The 23,281-nt window shown below is 57.1% G+C and overlaps 1 protein-coding gene across 1 annotated transcript in view; it reads right to left on the reverse strand.

The window, feature by feature from the left end:
* Positions 1–23,281, reverse strand: part of CUX2 (cut like homeobox 2) — an 87,422-nt gene that overhangs the window by 15,637 nt on the left and 48,504 nt on the right. The window contains 10 exon segments of the mRNA XM_025199847.1: positions 69–166; positions 598–656; positions 1,043–1,234; positions 1,832–1,936; positions 3,384–3,432; positions 6,089–6,155; positions 6,896–6,972; positions 9,997–10,120; positions 11,500–11,637; positions 22,340–22,418. Of these exon segments, the coding sequence (XP_025055632.1) occupies positions 69–166; positions 598–656; positions 1,043–1,234; positions 1,832–1,936; positions 3,384–3,432; positions 6,089–6,155; positions 6,896–6,972; positions 9,997–10,120; positions 11,500–11,637; positions 22,340–22,418 (988 nt within the window).

A 23,281-nucleotide genomic window follows, 5' to 3' on the forward strand; every position in this document is an offset into this window, starting at 1 on the left:
CAAGGCCTCGTCTGACTTGGATATGCCCTGAAGGAGAGAATGCAAGTGGAGAGGGGGTTAGCAAACACCCAGGAGCCACAAAGGATTCCCCTCTCCCCATGCGGCGCTGGCACTTGCCTGGGAAAGGCTGCAGTTGGCTGAGGCCAGCTTCATCGCCTTCAGGATGCTGGGGAGAAACAGCACAGAGTTAGTCTCCGCTCGCTCCCCACGTTTGCTTAGCCGGGTCAGGCACTGACAAGTGAGGGGGGAAGGGGCTTCAGGAATGGTGCCCGGGACATCCACTCTGCCCCAGAAACCCGGGACTTGGAACAGGGGGTCACGGCTATTCACGAAGAGCCAGCGTATCCCACTGCAGCGCTCCTCTGCCGCACTGCTGTCAAGCCAGCAAGCTTGATGAAATGCGACGTCCTCGCTGCAGGATGCTCGGTCTCTTCTTACGCACGTGTGACCTCTCCCGGCCCCGGGTGGGGAGGCTGAGTCCATCCCGAGCCGGGAGCAGGGAGGATGCCAGGTGTGGCACTGCGCTCTGCCCTCAGCAACAGGGCTGGGAAGCGCGCAGGGCTGGAAAGAGGGGCACGTGGGCAGCCGGGCACTGACCTCAGCTCTGTTTTAATCTCCTCGTAGTCGGACTGGGCCTGCAGCTTTTCTTCCAGCCTCTAGACAATGCAAGAGAGCAAGACATCGGCTAGTACAGTCGGCCCTTCCACAAAGTCGCAACCCCAGGGCAGGCAGGGTTGCTACCGCCTGCTCGCTGCCAGCTGTCCATCTCCCAGGTAGAATCCACCTCCAGGCCCAGGGCTCTGCCCTGCCCTCCCTTCCCCTCCACACGACCAGGCTGGTGAATACACTGCAGGTCTGTGCTGGGAAGTCCAACAACAGAAAGACCGAGGGGGAAGCCCCCTGCCAGGGCTGTGCCAAGCTAGTCCTGGGCTCAGAGGTGGGCTGCATTTGCACAAGCATCCGCCCAGACTCCCCCTGGGGTGATCCCTGCCCCAGTCCCCGCTGCGGGCTCCAGGCTCCTCCTGCACAGGCCAGCGCGTACCTCGATGGCCTCGTTCTTGGCGGCCAGCTGCCGCTCCAGGTCAGCGATCTGGTTGGCCGAGGACTCCTCCAGCTCCTGCAGGGAGCTCTGCAGATGCTGCACATCCTTGAGGAGCCGCAGGATCTCCCGGTCCTTGGCTGCCAGCGCTGCCTCCAGCCGGGCCCCTGAGCACATCGAGTAGTTCACCTTGTCCTGCAAAGGGAGGGTGACGGCCGTGAGGCTCCCTTCTGAGCAAGAGGCACTTGTCTAAGTGCAGGGAGTGACTACACCCTGGCAGCCTCTGCAAGCAAAAGGCTTCCCCTTGGGGCACATCTAACCCTGCCAACATGGAGGGACCAGCCCCATTGCCCGGTGACCCACCTGGGGTTGGGACAGGGCTGTAGCAAGGTGGAGGCTGGAAGCGTTGGCTGGGATACAGCTGCCAAGAGAGGAGGCCAGTGCCGCTGGCAGCTGCATACTGGTGACTGGCGGCAGGCTGAGCATGCGTGGAGCAGCGTTAATTAGGGAAGCTAATTTGGACGGAGCCACAGCACCTCCACTCCGCAAACTCCTACGCGGGTGCTATTAGCCAAGCCGCCAAACACCCGCTCTGCGACTCCTTGACCAGGAAGAGAGCCGGACAAGCTGGATCTCGCAACCAGCTGCTGCCCCAGCCCTCCCACGGGAACCTGCCCCGCAGGCCTGTGCATGGGGGAGACCGCAGCCTGCCTCCGCTGCAGCCGAGGGCTCTGGGCCGACTCCCCCAGCCGAAGGCCTGGCCAGCTGCCTGGGGAACATCATGCTCCTCACCCCGCTGGGGCCTTGCGGAGAGCAGCAGGCCAGGCGAATGGAGCTGTTGACAGATGCTAGCTGTTCCCGCAGGCTCTCCACCTCCCGTTGTGCCGCCTCTGCTCGCTGCAAGAGAGAGACGACGTGGTATCAGGTCACCCATGGTGGCTTCCGTGTCAGGGTCACACAGGCACGTCCTCCACCGGAGCTCCCTGCCCAGTCCTCATGCCACAGGGTGCTTCGGCAAGGCCAGAGCTGTGGTGTCGTAATGCTGACATGAGGCCCCACGTGGTAGCCAAGGCGTGGGCCAAGCAGAACCGCCAGCCTTCGCCACATGCCGCCTGCACAAGTCAGGAAAACAGCCACTAGACAGGCTTTGCGGCATGATGGCACGGCCCTTCCACCTGCATCAGGGAGGATGCTGCATCTCCCATCCTGCTCTCCCCTCCAGTGCCTTTCAGCTGGATGCAGCAATGCAGCCATGCAGGATGCTGGGCTCCAATTGCCCAGGGGCTCTGGCTCCAGCGTGTGGCTCTGAGCACCTGCAGCCTGATTCAGAGCAGGCCCAGCCAGCCCCAAACTCGGAGCTGGGGTAGGGCCTGGCCCTGGTGCTTCCAGCACCTCTAACTGGCTGTCTCAGTGTGAGGCCCCCGTGCTGGGCACTGGAGCCCTAGTCACCTGCACATTAGAAGACCCAGGCACAGGCCCATCCCTGGGTCCCAGCCTGACTCCAGCATGGAGAACCACATCCTGTTCAGCTAAAATGCCTTCTCATTGCAGCTGGGAATCTTCTTTACTTCCTGACCTGGGCTTACGTGTAGTGTTACTGTGCACTGTCCGATAGCCGCGCCCTAGAGGTGGCTGCATTTCAGGGATGTCTAAAAGCAACACCCACATGCCCCCTCTATACCCCTTAAAGGCTGTGTTTATGTTGCTATTTAACTATATTTTACTAATCAGATTAAGTCATTTGTATGCAAATGTCATGATTAATTCAACGACGAACAAATTACTAGAAATGGAGGAAAGCCACGGCCTGAGTGCACTGTTTTACCCAGCCCCAGAGAAGTGCCCTGACATATCCCAAATGTAAACCTGGTGGGGTCATAACATCTACAGACCTCAGCCATGGGGGTGCCTCTCCAATAAAGCTGCACTAGCCAAGGCACGCACCAGTGACGGGGGCCAGTTGTTGCTGGGCTCTTGCATCTGCAGATAACCCAGTCGCATTGGTCTAGGGTTGGGTGCCTTGTGCACCTCTGAGCAACAGCAGTCTCCTTCCCAGTGGTGCCAGATCTAGCACTTACCTGGGTATCAAGATCACCCTCCTCCTGAGCCCTGAAAGTCAGGCTTAGTCCAGTGTCCCTGCTTCAAGCCCAGCCCTGGGGGACAGGACGGCTCACTCAACCCTGGCACTGCCTGGGCTCCCCGCTGCAGCCAGCTCTGCCTCCGCCTGGGGCTGCTACAGAACGAATCTGCTCCAGTCCGTGGCTAATGGCAGGGAGTGAAGGGAAGGTGCTCGCCGCTCTGAGCCTGGCTTGCTATAAATGCAGCGGCAAGGGGCTCTTCTCACCTGATTGGCTTTTTCAAGGTTGGTCATGATCATGGCTACTTCGTCCGCCCTGCAACAGCAAAGCAAGAGCAATTAGCTGGGACAGGCATGCACTCCATCCCCGAGATGTGCCAGCCATGGCACACAACCTGCCTCTGCTACACGCCGCTGTGGTTGGGGCCGGGTGGATGGGGAGCACACTGCTCACGCCTGAGAAACAATGTGAATGGGATCCCCACCAGGTGCCTTCAGAGAGGCTGGAGCAGCTGCCTGGATGACCCCCTGGGATGAGGCCAGTGTGGCAGCTGTGATCCCCCCCCACCCCCGTACCTCACCTCAAGTCAACCTTGACTGCTCGTCCTCGAGGGGCGAACAGAAGTTCGGGCCCCACGGCCCATTCGAGCCTTGGCTGCCCCGTGGCGACAGCCAACAAGGAGGCCGCTTGTGCCAGCTGTGATGCTCATGTTGTGAAGCGGGCACCTGCCCATTAGGAACTGGCCTTGGGCCACCCTGGCTCATTTCACACAGGCCAACAACCAGCCATTAGCTGGGAACGACTTCAGGTCATTAACGAGCCATGCCCATCTGCGAGCTGGTGAGCTCAACATAAAAGCCTCCGTCTCTGCCTGCCAGGCCTGCGCGCCACCCCCTCGGCCTCTGGATAGCTAGAGAAATGTCTCCTTCCCTCTTGATCCCGGGCTGTTTGTCAACAAGGAATATTTGCATCTGCTTAATTGCCTCCCACCCACCCTTTCACAAGTCGTTAAGAGCTGGCAAAGCTGAACGGGACATGGCGGCGGATCTGTTTACTGTGTGAAGGTAAATATCCAACGTGTCTAATGTGTGGTCTCTGGTCCCAGCTACACAACTCATGCTGGCTGATGAATTAACCACACATAAACACACCAGCTGAACCCAGACAGGGGCATCTGAAACCCCCCGGATGGAGGCTGCAACGGAGACCAAGGGACAGGACAAACCCCCTTTTCATCTCCGTCGTTGTGCGCCTGGAGTCTCCGGTCCTAATCAAAGGGAAAATTATTTACAGCCCCGCGTTGTACAAATGGCATATCGAATTATCAAAGAACATCTGCTTTGGTATTATACGATTAAGTGTCCTGACTCTGATGTAGTGTGTGTGTGTGTGTGTGTGTGTGTGTGTGTGTGTGTGTGTGTGTGTGTGTGTGTGTGTGTGTGAGCGAGGGCCGTGGTGTGCGAGCGAGGCCAGCAGAACATTTGAACAGCTGTAAGCGTTTGGCAGCCTCTGCGGCTGGTGAAAGCCAGAGAGAGGGAGAAGATGTTCCTGACTCATAAAAATAAATGGCACCCGACCAACAAAAATAAGAACAGGCAAATGGACATTTAATGGAGTGGAGGAGTCTGTTAAACGTATCCCACTGCCTGAGCTCGCCCTGCCGGGCTGGGTACACTGCGCGCAGTGCCAGGTACAGCGCTGTCATGCCTGGAAGAACACGAGGGGGCATCCCGAAATGTTAAGGAAGGCCTGATGAGAGTCATTCCCAGGGACAATGTCTGTACCTGCAAGGCAGTGTCCCCATGGTCCCCGATCCGGGTTCTGCTCAGCTCACATCCCACCTTTTGCTGATGTGAGGGACTGTGCTGACGTCTGAGGCAGAAGGGGGAACTGGACTTTTACCACAGGGCCATCGCCAGCAAAACGCAGAGGCCATCCCCTGCCCTGCCCCAGGATGGTCTGCCTCTCCAAGCTGCTTCCTCGAGCAGCTGCCAAGAGCCCTGAGCAAAGGTCTCTGCTGCGAGGCCCCCATTGCCTCTGCCACAACAACAGCGGCCCACCTCTGCCCTCGGCCACGGGCCTGAGCCTCTCACTGGCATCAAGGGCTGGCGCTGGGATGGGAGCTGGTGTTCCTTGGTTCTCGGTCCCTGGCTCAAACCACAGGCCCACCTCACTGAGCTCTGCCTTGTCCCGGCATACAGCCATGGCACCACTACCAGCAATCGCTTGCTCCTGAAAACAATCCAGATTCTTGCAGACCGCGTGGCTCACCCCGCAGGCATCCACGTACTCTGCTGACCGCTGACCTCGTGCTGGGGCCAGTCCCAGACACGCTCCCCATGCCGGCAGCTCCCTGGGGATGCTGGACGCCTGGCTCTGACGCTGGCCTGCAGAGCCTCAGCCCTGCTACGTCTGCTCTGCTCTGCCCTGGTGGGGCAGTGGGCGGATGAAGGACAAGGGGAGGCTTCCACGCGGCACAGAACCAGCAGAGACAACCAGGGATGCAGCCACGGGGTTTCTGCCCTGACTTCCTGAGAGGTCACTGACTGCAGGGATGGCCCCAGAAGAAAATTCTAGCCAAGTGCAATTTAGAGCCAGCCCTACGCTGCTCTAAGTAGCATTTTGGGTAGAAATGGCCCTTGTGCCAGGGCTGAGGGAACTGGTTGTATGAAGCAACATTTGTCCCATCCCCTCCAGCCCTGCACTGGGTCTGATTAGACCAGAGGCTGTATCCCTGGGACACCTGGAGCCCACACCACATGGGTGGGGATGCCCTGGGATAAACTGCTGGCTGCGCTGGCTTTGTAGGTGGCTGGGATGGGTCATGCTACGTCGGGTACACAAGGCAGCGCCTGGCTGCAGGAAAGCACAAATTCCCAAACAGCACGTTAAGACAGGCCCTCTTTGGCGGCTTCGCACAGATGCAACCTCTCCACATGGGTCAGCCGGACAGACAGCCCGAGGGACTTACTTTGATGCTGCCTCTTCGTCATATTTACACCGCAGCTCCAGCAGCTCCGTCTGGGTGGCCTTTAGCGCTGAGCACCAGGGAAAAGTAAAAGCAACATGCAGTGAGCACTGGGCTCTGACAGGGGGAGATCCACCAGGCACCAGCCTGTTGGAAGATGCCTCTGCCTGCCCTGAGCAGGCTGCCCTGTTCCCTGCATGCCGCCGCTGCCCCCACTCTGGTCCGAGGAAGGAACATTTTGCCCACTTCCTTTTGCCTCTGTTCTTGTGTAAATGGAGGCAGAAAAACCATGGGGAAAGTCAACCCCGCAGGCGCAGAGAGCCTGAGCCCACGGGAGCTGTGCCTGCGTGGAGCCTACAGCCTGGGGGCACAGAGCTGGGAAGGCCCAGTGTGCTCCAAGGAGCTGGCAGCAGCTCAGCATCCCTCAGGGGGTACCTGGCACCCAGTCATGCAGGATTTGGCACTTTCCCCGGGCAGAGGCCAGGTCTGGGGTGGGGAACGGGATGAGGAATAACTACATCCTGGTGCGGGCTTGATCCAGACCTTTGTGACATGGGCACCTCTTCCCATGGGCTGCCCATGGATGCCACGCTCACTTTGGCAGGCAAGGCCAACAAAGCCTGTGCAGCCCAGTCACAGGCCCCAGGGTCATTGCCATGCAAGTGCACTGCCACCTCCTGCCATGTGTGCAACTCCAGCTTGCACCAACTGCCCTGGCAGAAGAGCTGTGATCACAGGGGCACAGCCGAGTCCAAAACGTGTCTGAATACAGCGGTGGGAAGGGAGCCCTGGGCTCTAAAACTCCTGTACCTGAATGAAGCACTTTGATCTTTTCTTCTGCTTCCCCCAGCCGAGCAGCCAAAGTGATCTGTGCTTCCTGGAGTCCCCTGTGAAGAGAAGCGCAGCAACTGTGACCTTCCACGTTTATACACAGCTAATCCCTGCCCAGGACAGGACCTGCCAGCGACTGCCGTGCATGGCTCCCAGGGGGTACAAGTCTCCTTGCCTTGGCCCTGGACACACGCTAAGCAGCCGTTCACACGGTGCCACCGATTTGCTATTTTATCTTTTTCACCACGTGCTTAAAGCTCATCATTCAGAAGTTACGCCACAGAAAGTATAGACTTATTGCAGCCGAGACATTTTCATGCCGCTAGAGTTGTCGGCGTTTCCATTAAAAACTTCTATTTCCAGGGCTTTATAGCGCTGGCCATAAAAATTCACTTCAGGCTGAGAACTCGGCACGCTGGATCCCAGCCCAGAAACAAACGTTGGGCCAAAAATTTATTAGGAGAATTTTAAAAAGGACGAGAGAGGCAGGAAAAGAAGGGATGAGAAGCTACCTGGCTGTTTCTGAGCTGCTGCGTGGCGCAAAGCCACGACGGCTCCGACGGGCCCGTGCAGACAGCATCCAGGAGGGCAGCGCACAGTGCTGACACCAAGCCCCCCCAGTTTAGATGCAACCACTGCCCCAGCACAAGTGGGTGGAAGAGAAGCGGCTGGACAGGCTGTGCAGACAGTGCCGCTGCCCTTGTTAATCCAGGCCGGACATCGTGGCTCCTCAGCAAGTGCTCTGGCCCCAACCCGACGATGAACGAAACCTGGCCACACCACAGATTTTTGTGGCTGCCAAGGGCCCTGACACTGGGGTCTGTATTGACCCAAGAGCCTGTGATAGCATGGACGGGTCTGTCGCAGGCTCTTGGGCCCATCCCCTGCACCCCAGGTGTCCAGGGGTCTGGGGTGCTCGGGTCAGTACCCTGCAGATGTGGGGCTCCGCTTGGCTGCAGTTTGTGGGATCCACACAGCACCTACCTGGGGCTTGGCCCACCAGAGCGGTGGTGACACCAGGCAACCACTCAGCCACATCTCCCCATTGCTCCCAGTGGTGCCTGGTGCTTGTTGGCAGGTGAGGGGAACCTGAGCAGCATCTGGCGGGGCTCCAGAGCCAGTGTGCCGGCATCCCCTGGCACCTCTCCAGGCATTCATGCTGCCTGCACAGGCCTCTCTTGGGCAGGGGGAGGACAGACAGGCCAGAGGAGCAAGCAGCAGGCAGCTGGGCATCACAGGGACTCCATCTCAGGTGGCTTAAGGGCTTGCGACAGGTCCAGAACCGAATGGGAGTCTAGCAACTGGAGCAGCTGGTACTAGTGGTGAATGCCAACCTCCGGACACCGGTGGCCCAGGGCACTCCTCTTTCCCAGCGAAGTCTGTGAAGGCCAGGCCCAGACCAACTGAGAGGGATGAGGTGTCCTGCCTCGCCTCCCTCTCTCAAGAATATGATGGGGCCAAGCCTGTATCGTAAAGTGGTTGAGAAGACATTGCAGAAACACAAGGCAAATGCTGCCTTCAGATCATAAGGGAAACACATTCTTAAACACCTCCTGACATTAAGAGGTGAAAAAGGAAAACCCTCCTGTAATTAATTTGAGGGGGGGGGGAAGCAATCAGGGAAAAGTTATTTTGCATTATTTATAGCCTGCGTGTGCCAGGAACTTACTTCCAAAGAACGGCAATTTAGAGTTTAAGGATGTGTCATTTGTTTGCCAGCGCAGCGCGTTAAGGAATAACAATGAAGTCTCGTTCCACGAGCCATCGGTAAGCTCCGGAGTGCGGAAATTCAAAGGCCATTTAACAGAGAGGTCTGTCTGCCGGCCTGCATTTATCCGACTCGTCCAAGCCAAACAACGTGCAGGGGAAACGTCAATCGGCGACAGCCAGGTGGAGCAGAAGGGAAACAACCCCCCCGTGGAGGGGTGGCGAGGCGTGGAAAGCCAGCGTGGGAGGCTCAGGGCAGAACGGGGCCGACCCTTTATCTAGCTGTCTGTGCAGAGCCTGACACACCAAGATGGTCTTCTAGCCAAGCTCCCAGCCAGCAGCCTGGTCTGGGCACTGCCTGAGTACCCTGGTCTGACTGCCCACCAGGGTGGTGTTTGTGAGAGCACGGTTCCCATCGGGCACCAAGGTCAAACAGTAAGAAACCCTCCCCATATGCTGAGCCAAGGCACCATGCACACGGAGCATGTGTTTGCACATGTCTGTATATGCACACACTTGTACGCTCAGCTGGTACGAGCACTGATGGGCACCTCTGGCAGGGCCCTGCTTTGGGCAGCGCTGCTGCAAGCAGAGGGGGGTGTCTGCAGAGGGGCTTGCTGGCTCTGCCCTCCTGGGAAGGCAGGTAGTGCCATGCTGGGCTGGGGCAGCTTTTGGGCATGGCAAATGGTGCAATATCCTGGGCTGGGCTTTACCATGGCTGTAAAGGAGAGGCCCAACATGGGACCTCTGCCCAGGGCCCCACACAGACTAGAAACCAGAGACTCAGAACCTCACCTGAAGTGGGTCTGGCCGAACCACTCCGCTCGTGAGCTCCCAGACCTACCTCTCCCCTGAGTCACCAGGTCAATGCCTGGCCTGCCTCAGCACTTGCCCAGGGCTGGTCTTGAATCCCAGGAGCACCCCCATGACCTGAGCTGCTCCACGCACGCCCAGACACAGGTGTGAGGAGGTTAGCGGCATGGGAGGGGATTGGAGTTCCCTCGTCTCCCATTAAATGCAATGGGAAATCCCGTTAGCAGCTTTGAACACTTCCACGCGTGACAACAGAGGCAGGAGGGAAGCCTCAGGCAGGGACTGCTGGGGCAGATGGGACACAAGGCAGTTTGTGGTGGGATGCAGCCCAGAACCTGGCTTGGAGGAAGGACAGGGCCAGTTTCAACCCAGATCCCGACAGCCAGGAGCACGGACTAACTGCTAGGCAGGAAGGGAAGAGGCTGGCGGGGTGGAGGGAGAGAGACCCACGTGCACACACATATGCGCGCGTGCACACAGCATCTCTCACTTGCAGCCGACGCAGAGGTAAAGGATATTTACTGCCTCGCTCAGGGGCCCAGCCCCTGCTACTCACGTACTTTTGTTTTTCTGCCTCATTTCTCTGCAACAAGGTTTCTGTGAAAAGTGCTTTGCTGTTGATACTCGCGAGCCTGGTTCCCTCCGACACCGTGAGCCCAGCTGGAGACGTTCCCTCTCTCTGCTCTGCGGGTGTAAAATTCACATCAGCAGCATGACAGGACCGAGAACGCGGCTGCTTCTTCCAGGGCCATGAGATCAATCGCAGGGGGAAAGAATTGATTTCCAGAACTTCAGCCACGGAGTTAATACGTTCTGCAGGTTCTGCTGGTCAATCACGTTACGGAGGCGCAGCAGGGCGCGAAACCCTGAGCGCAGCCTCCAGTCTGCTAAAGTGGCAGCTTCCTGACTAGGTTAGATCTGCTAATAGTCTCATTCCAGCCACTTCAGCTCCCAGCAACTGGGAGCTCTGCGAGGGCTGAGCGGCCCCCGCCGCAGCTCCAGCCCAGAGCACAGCACGCCGGCATCACACCAATCTCCTGCCTAACATGCTCTCCACGCTTGCTACCACCATTATTTACACCCTGCCTGCCTGGGGTTTTCATGCAGTTTGGATGAGCTGGGGGGAGAGAGAGCGTGGGCACATGTGCGTGCATGACCAGAGCACATGGCCAGGGTCTGGGACCAAAATCCTGTGCAGGTGCTGAGTGCCCGACAGAGACCTCTTGTTGGACTGGACATGCTGCACCCCCGGGCTCTGCAGTGACTGTGTCTCTGCCCTGGGCTGTGCAGAGCACCCCGCAGGGAGACTGACTCGGGGCAGCCACAAAAGGGACCTCGGGGCTTTCCCAGCACGAAGCAATCCAGCGGCTCAAGGAACAACGGCAAGCTACCCGGCCTGCTCAGGCTCCTTCCCAGCTCCAGCCGTCTCTGGTGCTTTTAGAGACACAGAAAGAAACACGGGCTGGTGGAAAACACAGGGACCAGTTGGCCTCACCCCAGGGCAGCTGGTAGAGCTGCACTGAGTGACCCCACCTGGTTTCTTGAAAGCCCCGCTCTGGTGCCACCCAAGCAGTGGCGAATAAATATCTGTCGCTGTGCACTTGTCTCTGGCTCCCGTCCTCTGCACCCACGGGTGCCAGTGCCCCGGTGCATGGGCCCCACAACACAGAGGAAAGCCAGCAGGCAGGGTCAGAGGAAGCGTCTCCATCAATGGGGGCTCTGCCTGGCACGGGGCAGATGTAAATGAGCATAGCTCTGCTGAAGCGGTGGCATCAAGCCAGGGGGGGACCCCAGCACAGCCCACGCTGCTGCTTATCGGGAGACGCAGCCTGGGAAACAACAAGGCTGCTGAAGTCGCTCCCATTCTCCTGGGATGGGGAGTCCCGGCCCCCATCCACTCCCAGCTTTGGGTTCACAAGGGAACCGTTCTGGATGCTCCAAAAGCCTCCGACGGCCCACTGCAGACCCCAGCACCGATTTCCTCTGCCGTATGGCATCCCCTCCCCGGCTCCCTCTCCCTGGCCCTGGGCCAGAGGCAAGGAGAGAGCAGGCACGGCGGGTACCTTTGGTGCCAAGAAGTTCAGGGGGCTTCTTCCACTGCCGGTTGAGCTCCTTCAGGGGTGGGGTCTCGGGGTCGAGGCACTGAAGCTGCCGCAGCCTGTCTTCTAGGCTCCGCGCCGCCTCCAGGACAGGAACGGGATCTAGAGGGAAGCAAAGCCGACAGGTGAGAGGCAGCAGCTGGCACGGACCCCCACCTCGGCCCTGCTTGCAACACTTCCACGGCCCCCCCGGGGAATAAGTCAGGTGCTGGCTGCACAGCTCATAGCCCCCCTGCAGCAGGGCCGTGTCCAGGACTGCCAGAGAAGGGCAGCAACGTGTGCACGGCTGCTCCAAGGTACGCAGGGTCGGGGGGCTGTACTCAGGGAAACCACTGCCCCAGGGCTGTCTGTGCACTGGTGAATGCAAACTGCGCCATAAGAGACTTCACAGAGCAGTGGTCAGGGCGCCAAGCCTCCACCCATCCACCTGCATGCTTTCCCAAGGCCCTGACGGCTCCGAGGGGAGGGAGAGCGGCAGCAGACACCTGGACCAGGTCGATCCACCCTTGCCCTGCTCACGCCAGCGGTGCTTTGGAGAGAACTACAGGAATCGGTGCTTTTCCGTGGGACTCAGGTGCCGGTCCACACGAGCCATGCAAGTCAGCAGTGCCCGCGGGCAGCACTGTTGGCATGGGCACTGGGGGCCTAGCGAGGCATGGGTTACACACAACCGGCACTGAGGGCACTTCTCTCGTGCCCCGAGGCTCAGCTCCACCCTGCGAAATGCCAGCTGCCCAGGCAGAGCCCCCGGTCCCTCCTTCGAGCCCGCAGCCTCGCAGTAACGCCTGTTTGTTCAGGCAAAGGAAGGCCCAGACAATAGCAGTTTGTGCAGAGGTAAGCAGGTGCATTCAGAGCAGTATGTCTTCCCTCTGTCAGCATTACACCATCATTAGCTAGTGTCTGCTCAGCAGGGTGTGCCATTATGTCTCCCAGGGCTGATGTAATTATACATTGACATAATTAACCCAGCAAGCCCATTAAGCAGGCCAGCTAAAAATTCATCTATAATTATTTGTTGTGTGCATGCTAATGAGTCCATCTGCACTGCCATTGTACAACACGAACAAATTAATTTACAAGTCTGGATTTTTTAATAAGTTCAAGAAAATGCCTCCTATTGAGCCAGGTTAATATTATTTTTTTTTTTTAGAGGGAAAAAAAATAGAATCGAATTCTCCAGGGTCAAAAAGTTAGATAAACAGGGACGTGGAACGGAGCAAGACTCGCTGCCGCGTACCGATGGCACAAATCCAATCGCGAAAAACCGAACTGGCAATAAAAGCCAGCGCTGCTGCTAAGTACGGCTCCCGGCCCGCAATGGTATCAAACGCAGAATAATTAGAGGCGGGTGTAAAACAAGGGGCCAGCTCTCGCCTGCCATGTGAGCGGCACTGGTGACATTTCGTTTGTCTTGCAGCGTATAACTGTTCGGGAGCCACTTGGGTGCATTTGGCGGTGGGAAGTTGACAGGCGCAACGCAATGGCTGTTTGGAAGTGAGGATGGAGCAATTAACAGTGGTATGGGGCCAGAGCCTGCTTGGCTTGCTCAAGTGAGTCATGCCGCCAAGTTCTCATCTCGTCTGCCCGTGCGTGGGGCTGGAATAACTCCACTGAAGCGAATGCAGCTACTCTGGGGTCCCGCTGGTGTCGTGGCAAGTATCTGACTTATTCACTTCACTGGCACTACTTGCGCAAGGGGTGAAATCCACCCCGGTATGGAGGAGCAGCTCAGGGGCTCCGACCTCTCACTTCAGCGCCATGGGCTTGCAGCAGCTCTGCGCACAGGATGGACTTCATCCAAGGCAAGCAGGACCTTTCCCAACGGCTTGAACTTCGTCCTCTGCCTTAATCAAGTCTGTGACAGGACTGTTGTGGCCCCGGCAATAGGTTTATGCAGGTTCAGTCCTGCAGACCTTTGTGCAGAAGCTAACTGGGCACCGTGAGCAGCCGCAGCAATCATCAGGACCATTCATGCACAGAAAGCTGGGCATGTGTGTGAGCACTTGCCAAGCTGGGGCCGAGGCAAAGTGTTTCTGGAGCACCCACCGCCTCCTCTCCAACACAGGGACAAGCTTGCGAGGGGGCGGACTGCTGAAATGAATGCCACCATTTCACTCCTCCAAGGACTGATGCAGCAGTGGGAGGGTAGGAACAGCTCCAGATAGGACCCGATTCTCACTTATGCTGAGTTTCGTGGGGCCAAAAATGATTTTGAAAGGTCCAGCATGTGAACTACCACACAACAGCCATGAAACAAGAGCATCCCGATGACGGGCTGGGCCCCTGCCCCACTAGATGGACTACAGAAGGAAGGAATGAGCTCCTATTCTTGGAAATACCCCTTCTCTGAACACCCAGTTGTTGCTATAACCCACCAGGAAGAGGGCGCCTCAGTGGGAATTTTGCAGCTGCTGTGGGGAAGAGTATTTATGCGGGGCCTGTCCAGAGCGATCCATCTCCTGCCCCTTGCCTCCAACAGCTTCCAGCATTCAACACCTGCTGATTCCTACCTTGAATGTATACAGAGAAGCTACTATCGAACCAGACACGGAGTCCACCACTGGCTTCAATGAGATTTGGATTCGGCCTGGGGAGTCTAACGTGCAGGTCTACATTGGCGAAGGTGACAAAGCGCGCAAGTTGGCACCTGCGATTTAAATCACGTCAACAGCCACGTCCTGGAAGATCCCCGTCAAGGATGTAAACACGTGACCGAGCTATGTCTGAACAAACCCAGGCGGCTCTCTGAAAATGGCCTCCAAGACTCATTCCAACAAGATCAGTCAAATCTCCACTAAGCTCACGGAGATGCATCAAAGGTGCATCCTACCGCTTATCTCCAGTGATGGCTCAGCCCCCTCCACCCTTCACGCAACCAGCAAGGACTGCAAGTACTCAGCACCTCTGAAAACCAGGCCCCTTGCAAAAAAAAATGTATTGGTAGGGCAATGTACTGACTTGGCCTATTAGGTCTTTCCCAGCTCTTGCCGCTATTAGTCCATGAGAACCAATCCTCCTTTATTTCTTCATGCAACATTCATTTCTGCTGAAATCCAGAGAGTCCATTGTTGTTCATTTTCAAACACAGTACCAGCCGTGTGGTTTTCTTTAAAGAAATAAAAGACCAGACAACTAGAGGATTCTGTCAAATTATGCATACTTAAAATGCCTGTAACTGAAGAATCGCTGTATCAAAGGAATTCCCATTTACTTTGTCTTGAAGAATTATTTGAGGCATCAGCTAAATGTCAGGCAGAGAGACTAAGGTACACAAGTTAAAAGAAGGCGGGGGAAAAGCCTTCTGTTCGCTTTTAAATATGTTGAGCTGGTTTCTCACTAAGACAATAATAGCTGTATAAAGAACCGCTCCAAATCCCCCTTTCTCAGCAAGAACTGGGGAGAAGAGGATAAAAAATTACAGCAAGAACAAAACTCCCTAGGCTACAGTCAAGTGATAGGCAAGGCTTGAGCCCTGACCTTTCCCGCTGTGCTGTGTCAGTACGTTGGGCGATACGTGCTCAAGCCTTAAGCCTCTTCAGGTGGGTTTGGACACTTCTGGTGCAACTGCTTGGCTGTTCAACACAAGGCAGAGGAAGTGCAAGGCACTCCCCCACTGCAAGAGATCTGCGTTATTCTCCCCATCTTGCCTGGAGAGACTTGCCCAAGGGAGCAGGGAGTCAATGCCCCCCAGGAGGTCCTGAGTAACCTCTATGCCCTGAGGCCGGTTCTCTCTGGGCCAGGGATGCAGAAGCAGTGGGGAAGGCTGGTTCTGGTAGGCAGGGGCATGAGCTGCCTTGGTGATACCTATGGCACCTGCCATGGGAATGACAGCAGTCCCAGTGCACCTCTGACTCACACCTGTTGTGCCCCAGGGTGACGGTGAGCCTAGGCGTGCGAGCACCCTATGGCAGGGCGAAAGTGGGTGGGACTTTACCACGCAACGGCGGCCCTGCCTGTCTGCGCTCTCTTGCCCCGTGGTAAGTGGAAGCTGAATGGCAGTGACTTCCTCCTCCCAAAGCGAGGGCTATATTGCAGAAAGCCACAGGAAATGGCTCGTGACCACATCCTCTGACTCCATCTGAGTTAGTCCTGGTTTACACTGGGGTAGAGGAAGAGGCCAAGCGTACCTCCACAAGACCACATTCTCCCACACTGAGATTTCCTTTTATCTGGTCTGAGAAAGCCATGAAAGCCACAGACTATGTTGCAAGTACTTATGTCCCTTCGCCATGGGTGGAGCAGGGGACTTACGCTTCAGGCTCTGGAATCCAGGAGATCCAGGGTCTCTGATGCCCTGGGGAAGACACCCTGGCCACAACAGCTTCTCATTTTGGATGCCCGGTGTTAGAAACCTGGGCTCCACCTGTCAGAGGTGCTAAGCACCCACAGCCCCAGCCCTGGGAGCTGGAGAAGGGTGGAAGGGCAGGAGATGAAAAGAAGTTCCCCCATGGGCTGGCTCAGCTCCTGTCGAAACGACCACGTCCCTGGATGCCCTGGAGCACGAACGAGGTTCTAGGCGGCTGGCGTGGCGCCTTGCTCGGCTACCTTCAACAAGTAATAACGATAATAAAGCACTGCAAGATCCTTGGAACAAAGACAACTGAAGCGGGACAACATGCTCTGAAATGTCCTTCCTGCCAGGCCCCTGGCCTGAGAATTTGACAAGGATCTCAGTCTGTGGTACAGCTGCTGGCTTAGCCCCAAGGACAGGAGCAATGTCAGAGAAACAAGTGAGTGGAGACGTGTCTCCTCACTCCAGGCAGGGCAGGCATTAACCCCTGCTTCCTACCCTGCTGCACATTAGCAGAAGACATTCGATAAAATTAGAGGGCAATAATTCAGGTGCAATAAAAGGATGCCTTGCCTTTACGCACTATATAGTCCACCTGTAGTACTCGCAGCTGCAGAGGGTCATCAACTGAAGACATATAGTGTGGCTGGATTTTAAAAAGGACCGGATAATTTTACAGCCATTAATAACGTTTGTAACTATGCAAGCTAAGATAACGATATGGGTAATTAAACCTCATGCTTCAGGGCTGAAGCTGATGGACTGCAGGGGTTGTGAAGGATTTCCAGCTCCACTCCCACCACGCACGTTGGTAGGTGTCTTCCCAAGATGGTTCTTTTAACCAACCCCCGAAGCACGAGGGAACAGCCCATGGCATGATAAAAGGCAGGGCAGGCCAACGATCCAATCTGCTGTGGCAAGCGCTGACATCCTCTGGTAACAAGAAATAATGGGGGAGCAAAAAGGTACGCAGCTAGCATGGGTAATAAAGCCGAGGGAGTTCTGCCCCCATCAGCATTTCCATCTAGCTTCTTTTCGCTGCAGCACCTTTGCTGAAATAAAAGTGACACATCCTCTAAAAACTTCCTCTTTGCGATCTGAGCTGTCTGCCCCGTGAGGATATATTTTTGGGCCTGAGCTTAAAAAAGAACAGCTTCCCAGCCCCTTCTGCCGGGACCACAAGAGAGACGACATTTTGGTGTAATCTCTGGGTTCAATTGCTCAGGGAGAAACAGCCAAGTTGTATGAAAAAGGCAACCCCAAGGCTCCAGATTCAGCCTAGCAAGAAAGTGCCGCCCTAGAAACATCAGGACTGCATTCAGCCTCCCGGGATGGCTCCAGCAGGGACAAGCACATGCGCGGTGCCCTGGCCTTTAGTGGATCCTGGGCGGATCGAAGCTGAGGGGAAGCCTTTCAGGTCCCGCAAGGGCCACGCAGAACAATCACCCAAGCCACCACCCTGAGACCTTTCCAAGGCTCAAGCAGCCACTGCACTAGACCCTGGGTCATCCAGGAGCTGCGGTTTGCCTGGTGGCCTTTGCCACTTGATCCCCTGGCCGGAGGGGTGCAAGGCATCATGTGATGGATACCAAGCTGAATGGTGGTAAAGCGCTGATCCCTCACACCCAGCCCTCAGCGACTGGCCAGGTACACAGCACCCAGTCCCAGGCAGTCTCAGCTGGACTCTAACTCAGTTGGGACTTGGCCCTTCTTGAAGCCTCACCTCGATGGAAGCCAGCGATGCCCTGATCAGCGACCACTCCCGCTGCCCGCCGGGAGGGCCTTGCTTGTAAAGCCAGGTCCTAAAAAAGCAAAGCGTAAATTAGGATGGTGTTGGCTTCACCTGGCAGTCACCAACCTCCTTGGGCACAAGCTGCTCAGTTAAAGACTAACTGAGGCTGCTCTCGGGAGAGTCGAACCTCTCAAGGCCCCCGCCGCCCTGATCTTTTCCATACTTGCATGTTTAATACTTAACTTCAAGACACTTTCCTTAATACAAGCAAAGCACAAAACCCAGCCAACCTTGCCCTGGCTTCTTCATGAAATCACCCATTTCAGTTTCTGCCACTAGCTGGCACCATTGCACACCATTTCGCCTGCCGCGCGACAGCGCTGAAGTGAGCAGGAGTGTCATGGGGCAGGGGAGCCGCTCCGGCCACGACGCAGGGGCTAGGCTGGGCTCTGCTCCGGCTGCTCAGCCGTGTTTGCCAGGAAAACCCAGGAGCCATTTCAAGCAAGAAAATGCCCTCCCACACCGTGCCACCGATGAAGACATACGGTGCGGTGATGCCGGGCTCAGGCTGCGGAGTGCAGTAGGATGTGTGGCGCTGGTCAGAGCCGGGGCCAAGCGTCGTGGTGCTGCGGGGAGGTTTCTAACGGAGAAGGGGAGCGGCTGGCAGAGTGGAGGAGTGCATTTGCCTCCTGGGGTGTGGAGCCCCGATGCAGACTCAGGACTGCAACGTGGCCCTGTCTCGCAGCAACAGCCGCTGCTGGCCTCACCGTGGGCAGTGGGACCGGCCCCTGCTCAGGGCATCACAAGCCCAACCTGAGTTGGGTGTGAATCAAGGCCTTCTGCCTGGGAAAGCTTATGCCAAGCCAGTCGCTGAGGCCTGGGTGTGAGGGCTCACTGCTTTACCGCCGCTCAGCTTGGTAGCCCTGATGCAAGGAAGGCTCTGGGGTTTGCTGGAGGAACGCTGAGCCCCTATGGCTACCTAACCACACAGCAAAGCTCACCAGGGAAATGGCAGCTGTGTGGCCCTGCACTCAGTACAGCGGCTGCTCCAATTTTGGAGAGGCCTTGGGGCTGGGATGCCAGCTCCGGCTGCCCAATGTCGGACATGAAAGGCTTGGATCCAACTAAAGGACAGGGTTAGGGCTCATGGGGTGCCCAAGAGGCCCCTCTGTCCCCGAGGAAGCGAGCATGGCAGCCTGGGCATAGCAGAGCAGAGCGTGGCCCCAGCGTTCCCAGCACAGCCTCCGCTCCTGCCACCCGCAAGCTTTGGGGACGCACTGTCCACAAGACTTGGCTGTCCATACCGGTCAGGCTCCGAATCATTCCTCCTTTCTTCCGAGCATGCTACAGCCTTGCAGAGACCCGTTCAGACCCCCGCTCCGGCCAACATCTCCCCACATGCTAATCAATGCTCCAGTGTTGTCCCTGCTCTCACCTGCTCCCTGCACCCTTGCCCAGCCCAGCTCCCAAGTCCTCGTCCCAGCACACAAGTCCCTGTTTCACTGGAGCTCGCAGCGGCTGTGGGGGGGCTCCGGTCCCTCCAGTCCCCCTCAGGGCCCAATTCTGCAGCCCTCCTCCAAGCCAACACCCCTGGAGACAATGAAGTTCCCAGGCCAGACGCTGTCTGCAGCTCAGGCCCTTGTTCGCCTCTCCGCAGGGCTGCCTGCCTGACCCTCCAGAAAGCGCCCCCCCCGGGTCTCCTGCGGGAAGGGTGCTGAGATGGAGCCGTGCTCTCGTGCATCCCTGGCAGCTCCTTAGCGAAACTTCCCGAGCCCACTAGGTCTCTTTCAGCCTCTTCGGCGTGCCTCAAGACCTGTCACACAGCATTGCTGCTCAAAGTCAGCGCGGGCCTCGACGTGCCAGCTGGCATTAGCATGACGGCTGCAGCCCTGCCTGCTCCCACATCGCTGCCCTAGCAGGTGGAGGCGCGTGGAGCTTTTCTGGGCTGTGTTTGCAGCCCTGCAGGGCCAGGGCCCCCTACTCATCAAGGTCCAAGCAAGCTGCTCTCTCCAGACTTGGGGAACCGCAGTCCCTGCCCTGCCCCGTACCCAGACCCAGCCACCAACAGCAACAGGTGACCAGCACCCCTTGCTCAGCAAGGTCACCGCAGAAGGACAGCAGACCCTGCTGCTGCAGCCTCGGGCCGGCACGGCCCTGCCCGCTTTCCCTGCCCATGGCAAGGAGAAGGGGCTGCTTTTGGCTCACATATGAAGTAGCCTCCAGATGCTCCTCACCCTGCCACACAGGGGACAAAGGCTGGCAGATGAACATCCCTTGCCTGGCCCTAGAAGCTCTCCTGTGCATGGCACCCAGTCCCCCCAGCACAGCGGGGCTCTCAGGATAGCGGCGGGGGGCCCCTGACTTCAAAGGAAGTTCGTCTCCACTGTGGAGCAGCTCTGGTGTTGGCCACAGGTGTCGAGACACAAACTGCACACGGGCCCATGACGCCTGCCCCTCCTGGACACTGCTCGGGGCCCCGCTGGCACGAGATGCGGCTGTGCCTGCCCATGCCCGCGCAGCCACGGAGCTGCCCCGCAGAGACAATCCCACAGCCCCGGCGCCCAGCACCCCTTTGCCCCCGCCTGGCTATTAACACACAGCTTTCCTCCAACCCAGGTCAGCACCCCCTGGATTTGCCCAGCGCCATAAAGAGACTGGCCCTCACCAAAACTGAAGTCACAGAGAGGCTTAAATCAAATCATCCCTGACAACAATGACATTAATTATGCTTTTAACACATTTTACGGCTTTTTTTCCCCTCACTTCACGCCACATCTGTGTGAACAATATCAAAGAGATTTACGAGTTTCTTTCGTAATTACAGACATGTAGCCCGCTCACTTATCAAAATACTTGCTGAGCAATCAGCCCGCGTCGCATTCTCTGCCAGGGATTTGTGTTGACAGCAGCCATTCAAAACAAAAATGTTGAATCAGGACTTGTGCGTTGCTTCTAAAGTAGCCTACAAAGAATTTGCCTGTCAAGAAATATATATATATAAAATTACAGGAGCAAAAGCCCGCAGTGAGGTGTTTGTGTGTGTGCGAGTGTGTGAGCGCCGGGCTCTGGAAACAGATCTGACATTTGGTTCTTGTATTGCAGGATAAAATTTAATGAGGACAAAAATATGTCTCCCTAATTCCCCTAAGAAATCATTAAAACATTTTGTTATTCCTAAATGTCTGGAAAATGAATTAGTGCCCCTGTAGGAGCCCTCCTGCACATCTTCAGCAGTTAGAAGCTCTTCATCCTCAGACTTGTTGACAGCGCGGCTGGCTCCTCGCTATGCTGGTACCGGGAGACGCTCCATCCTGTCAGTTGTGGCATCGGGGAGGTTTAGAGCAAAGCGAATGATGGGAGAAGTGGGACTGTCTATTAATGAGATGGCGTTCAATTAAAAGAAGGGGGGGCGATGTCTTCTGCGCTCCCCATGGGCAGCAGAGACAGCGCGGGGCCAGCGGGCCAGGCGCACGTCTCCGAGCGCTGGCATGGGGACGATGGGAGGGCGGGTCCACGGTCCGGGGCAGCCCTGGGCTGGGGCATCGGGCGCATCACAGCTAAGACTGGGGGTGCCGGTGGACCCCAAATGCTGGAGCCACGAGCTGGTCTGAGCCTTACTGACCCAGGCCCAGACTGGCCCACTCCTGCCAGGCCAGCTGGCAGGTCAGCAATAGGACTGGGATCCAAACTGGGCTCCCAAATCCCAGCCCAGCCCCTGGCGGGGTGTCAGAGAACCCGGCTGGCAGCCGAGCCACCCCAGGGCAGCCTTAGCGAGAGTACGACAAACAAGGATGGCTCGCTTGCGTATCAGACGCACCCAACTATGTGCCAAGCGCATCCACGAGGCTCCTACCCTGCTGCGCGTACAGCACAACGCAGACCTGTGCTGGGAAGTGCTGCTGTAGCACCGGGGCTGAGAGCTTATCCTGCCCTCAGGACAAGCTGCTCTTGGGGTGTGTAAACCTGGAGGTCAGCAGTGGCTCAGACACGCACAGCCAGGGGCAGGCAGCGCGAGGGCGAGGGTGCGGGGCATGTACCCATGCATATTTAAAAAAAACAAATAGACATCAGACCTAAACGGCCGCGAATGGAGCTCAGTCGGTTTAGCTAACTCACCATCGGGAAGGCAACTGGGGATAGCCGCAGTGTTATTACAAGGCTCGAGCAAATGTATTCCTTTTCTAATGTCAGGATGCATTTGCCTCATGCGCTGAAACACGGCTATGGCAAAAGCTGTTTCCACTTGTCTATTCGGCTGGTATTTCCAGAGTTACATGCTCAAGCGAGTCCCCACCACCCAGGCCGCCAGGCAGGGAGAACAAACACTGGCGACGGCAGCGCCGTGGCCCAAAGGCATTGCAATGCAACCAGCGCCCGACAACCCGAGATGGACACCAGGGACGACAGAGGGCGGGAGGCGCCGCACACGAGGCTACGCTGACGCCGCAATGCCTGCTAGCGACGGCACCGTGGGAGCTTCTGGGCCTGTCTACGTCACGAGCCGCTGCAGAGCCCCCTCAAGCGAGGCCGGCACGTGCTGGCGGATGGGGCTTGCTGTTGGCACGGACATGTCACCGCTTCCAGTGACAGGCCAAGGTGACAACAGCCGTGCACGCTGTGGTTTGGTTAGCACCGCTTGGGGGGCAGGGGGGATCTTTGCCTACCCGGTGCTGACACAGCTTTGCTGCAGACGCTTTGCGGCGTGGGCCGACCTCTGTCAGATGGTCTAACGCCTGCTCTCCCCATTCATTATTCAGCTAAGCAGCCAGAGCCTGCCTTACCTGGTGCTGCAATTAATTGCTTGTAAACGCTCAGGAAAGCCGTCTCAGCCTCCTTGCTTCTTTTACTGAGTGCAACCACCTGAGGGGAAATAAAAACACGAGGTGAGGAAGCAGGAAATCGGGGGCTTCATGACGAGAGCTCATTTGGGGCCCACCTGCTCTGCAGGGGGAGGCCTGGAGCAGCGCGTTGCATGTGCCAACTTCAGCGAGGGGACTCCAGACTGGCATCAGAGTCGCCGACATCAGGCCGAGCTACGAGATGCAAATAATCCCCGCTGGACTACTCCACGCTTTGTACCATGGCTGGCTCTGCACCTCCAGCCCCTCCACCACAGCCATCCCCACCCTGCCACCCGGAAACAGGGCTGCGGCATGTGCCCCTTGGCTGTACTGCTCGGTACCGCTTCTCATCACAAGTTATGATGTTGGTGGGTGCTTTTCCCTGGCTCTAGGAATTATTTTTCGTAGAGGTCATCACTGACCTTGCCCTCACAACAGAGGAGCACAGTCTGAGCCCCTGCGGGGCACCTGAGGAAGTTTTTCCCATCACGGCTCCAATGGCAGGAGGGAGAAGGGAGCGGGGAAGAAACGGCACCCCAAGTGAAAGAAGACATGACCGGTGAAGCCGGCGTGGAGGCCAGTAAGAGCCTGGCTACGGGCAGCATTTCGCTTCTGCAGTCCGCGCAGTTATACAGAAGCCTAAGGTAGTCTGAGGCCGTACGACGGACATTTTCCTGTTTCTCAAGCCGTCTGGGTCAAATCAGTCGCAGACCCAATAAAACGTCTTGTTTGCATTTCTCCACTTTGTGGTTTTGTTATCGCACGTCATCTCCTAACGCCTTGCGTTGAATCCCCAAAGATGCAGCTGGATTCACACACGCAGACACTCCAACCAGCATCCGGCGTGTCTAGCTGACCGGTGCTGAAAAAGCAGCGATGGCG

Source organism: Alligator sinensis, unplaced genomic scaffold, assembly GCF_000455745.1.
Source record: "Alligator sinensis unplaced genomic scaffold, ASM45574v1 scaffold628_2, whole genome shotgun sequence".
In the NCBI taxonomy this organism is placed as follows: Eukaryota; Metazoa; Chordata; order Crocodylia; family Alligatoridae; genus Alligator; species Alligator sinensis.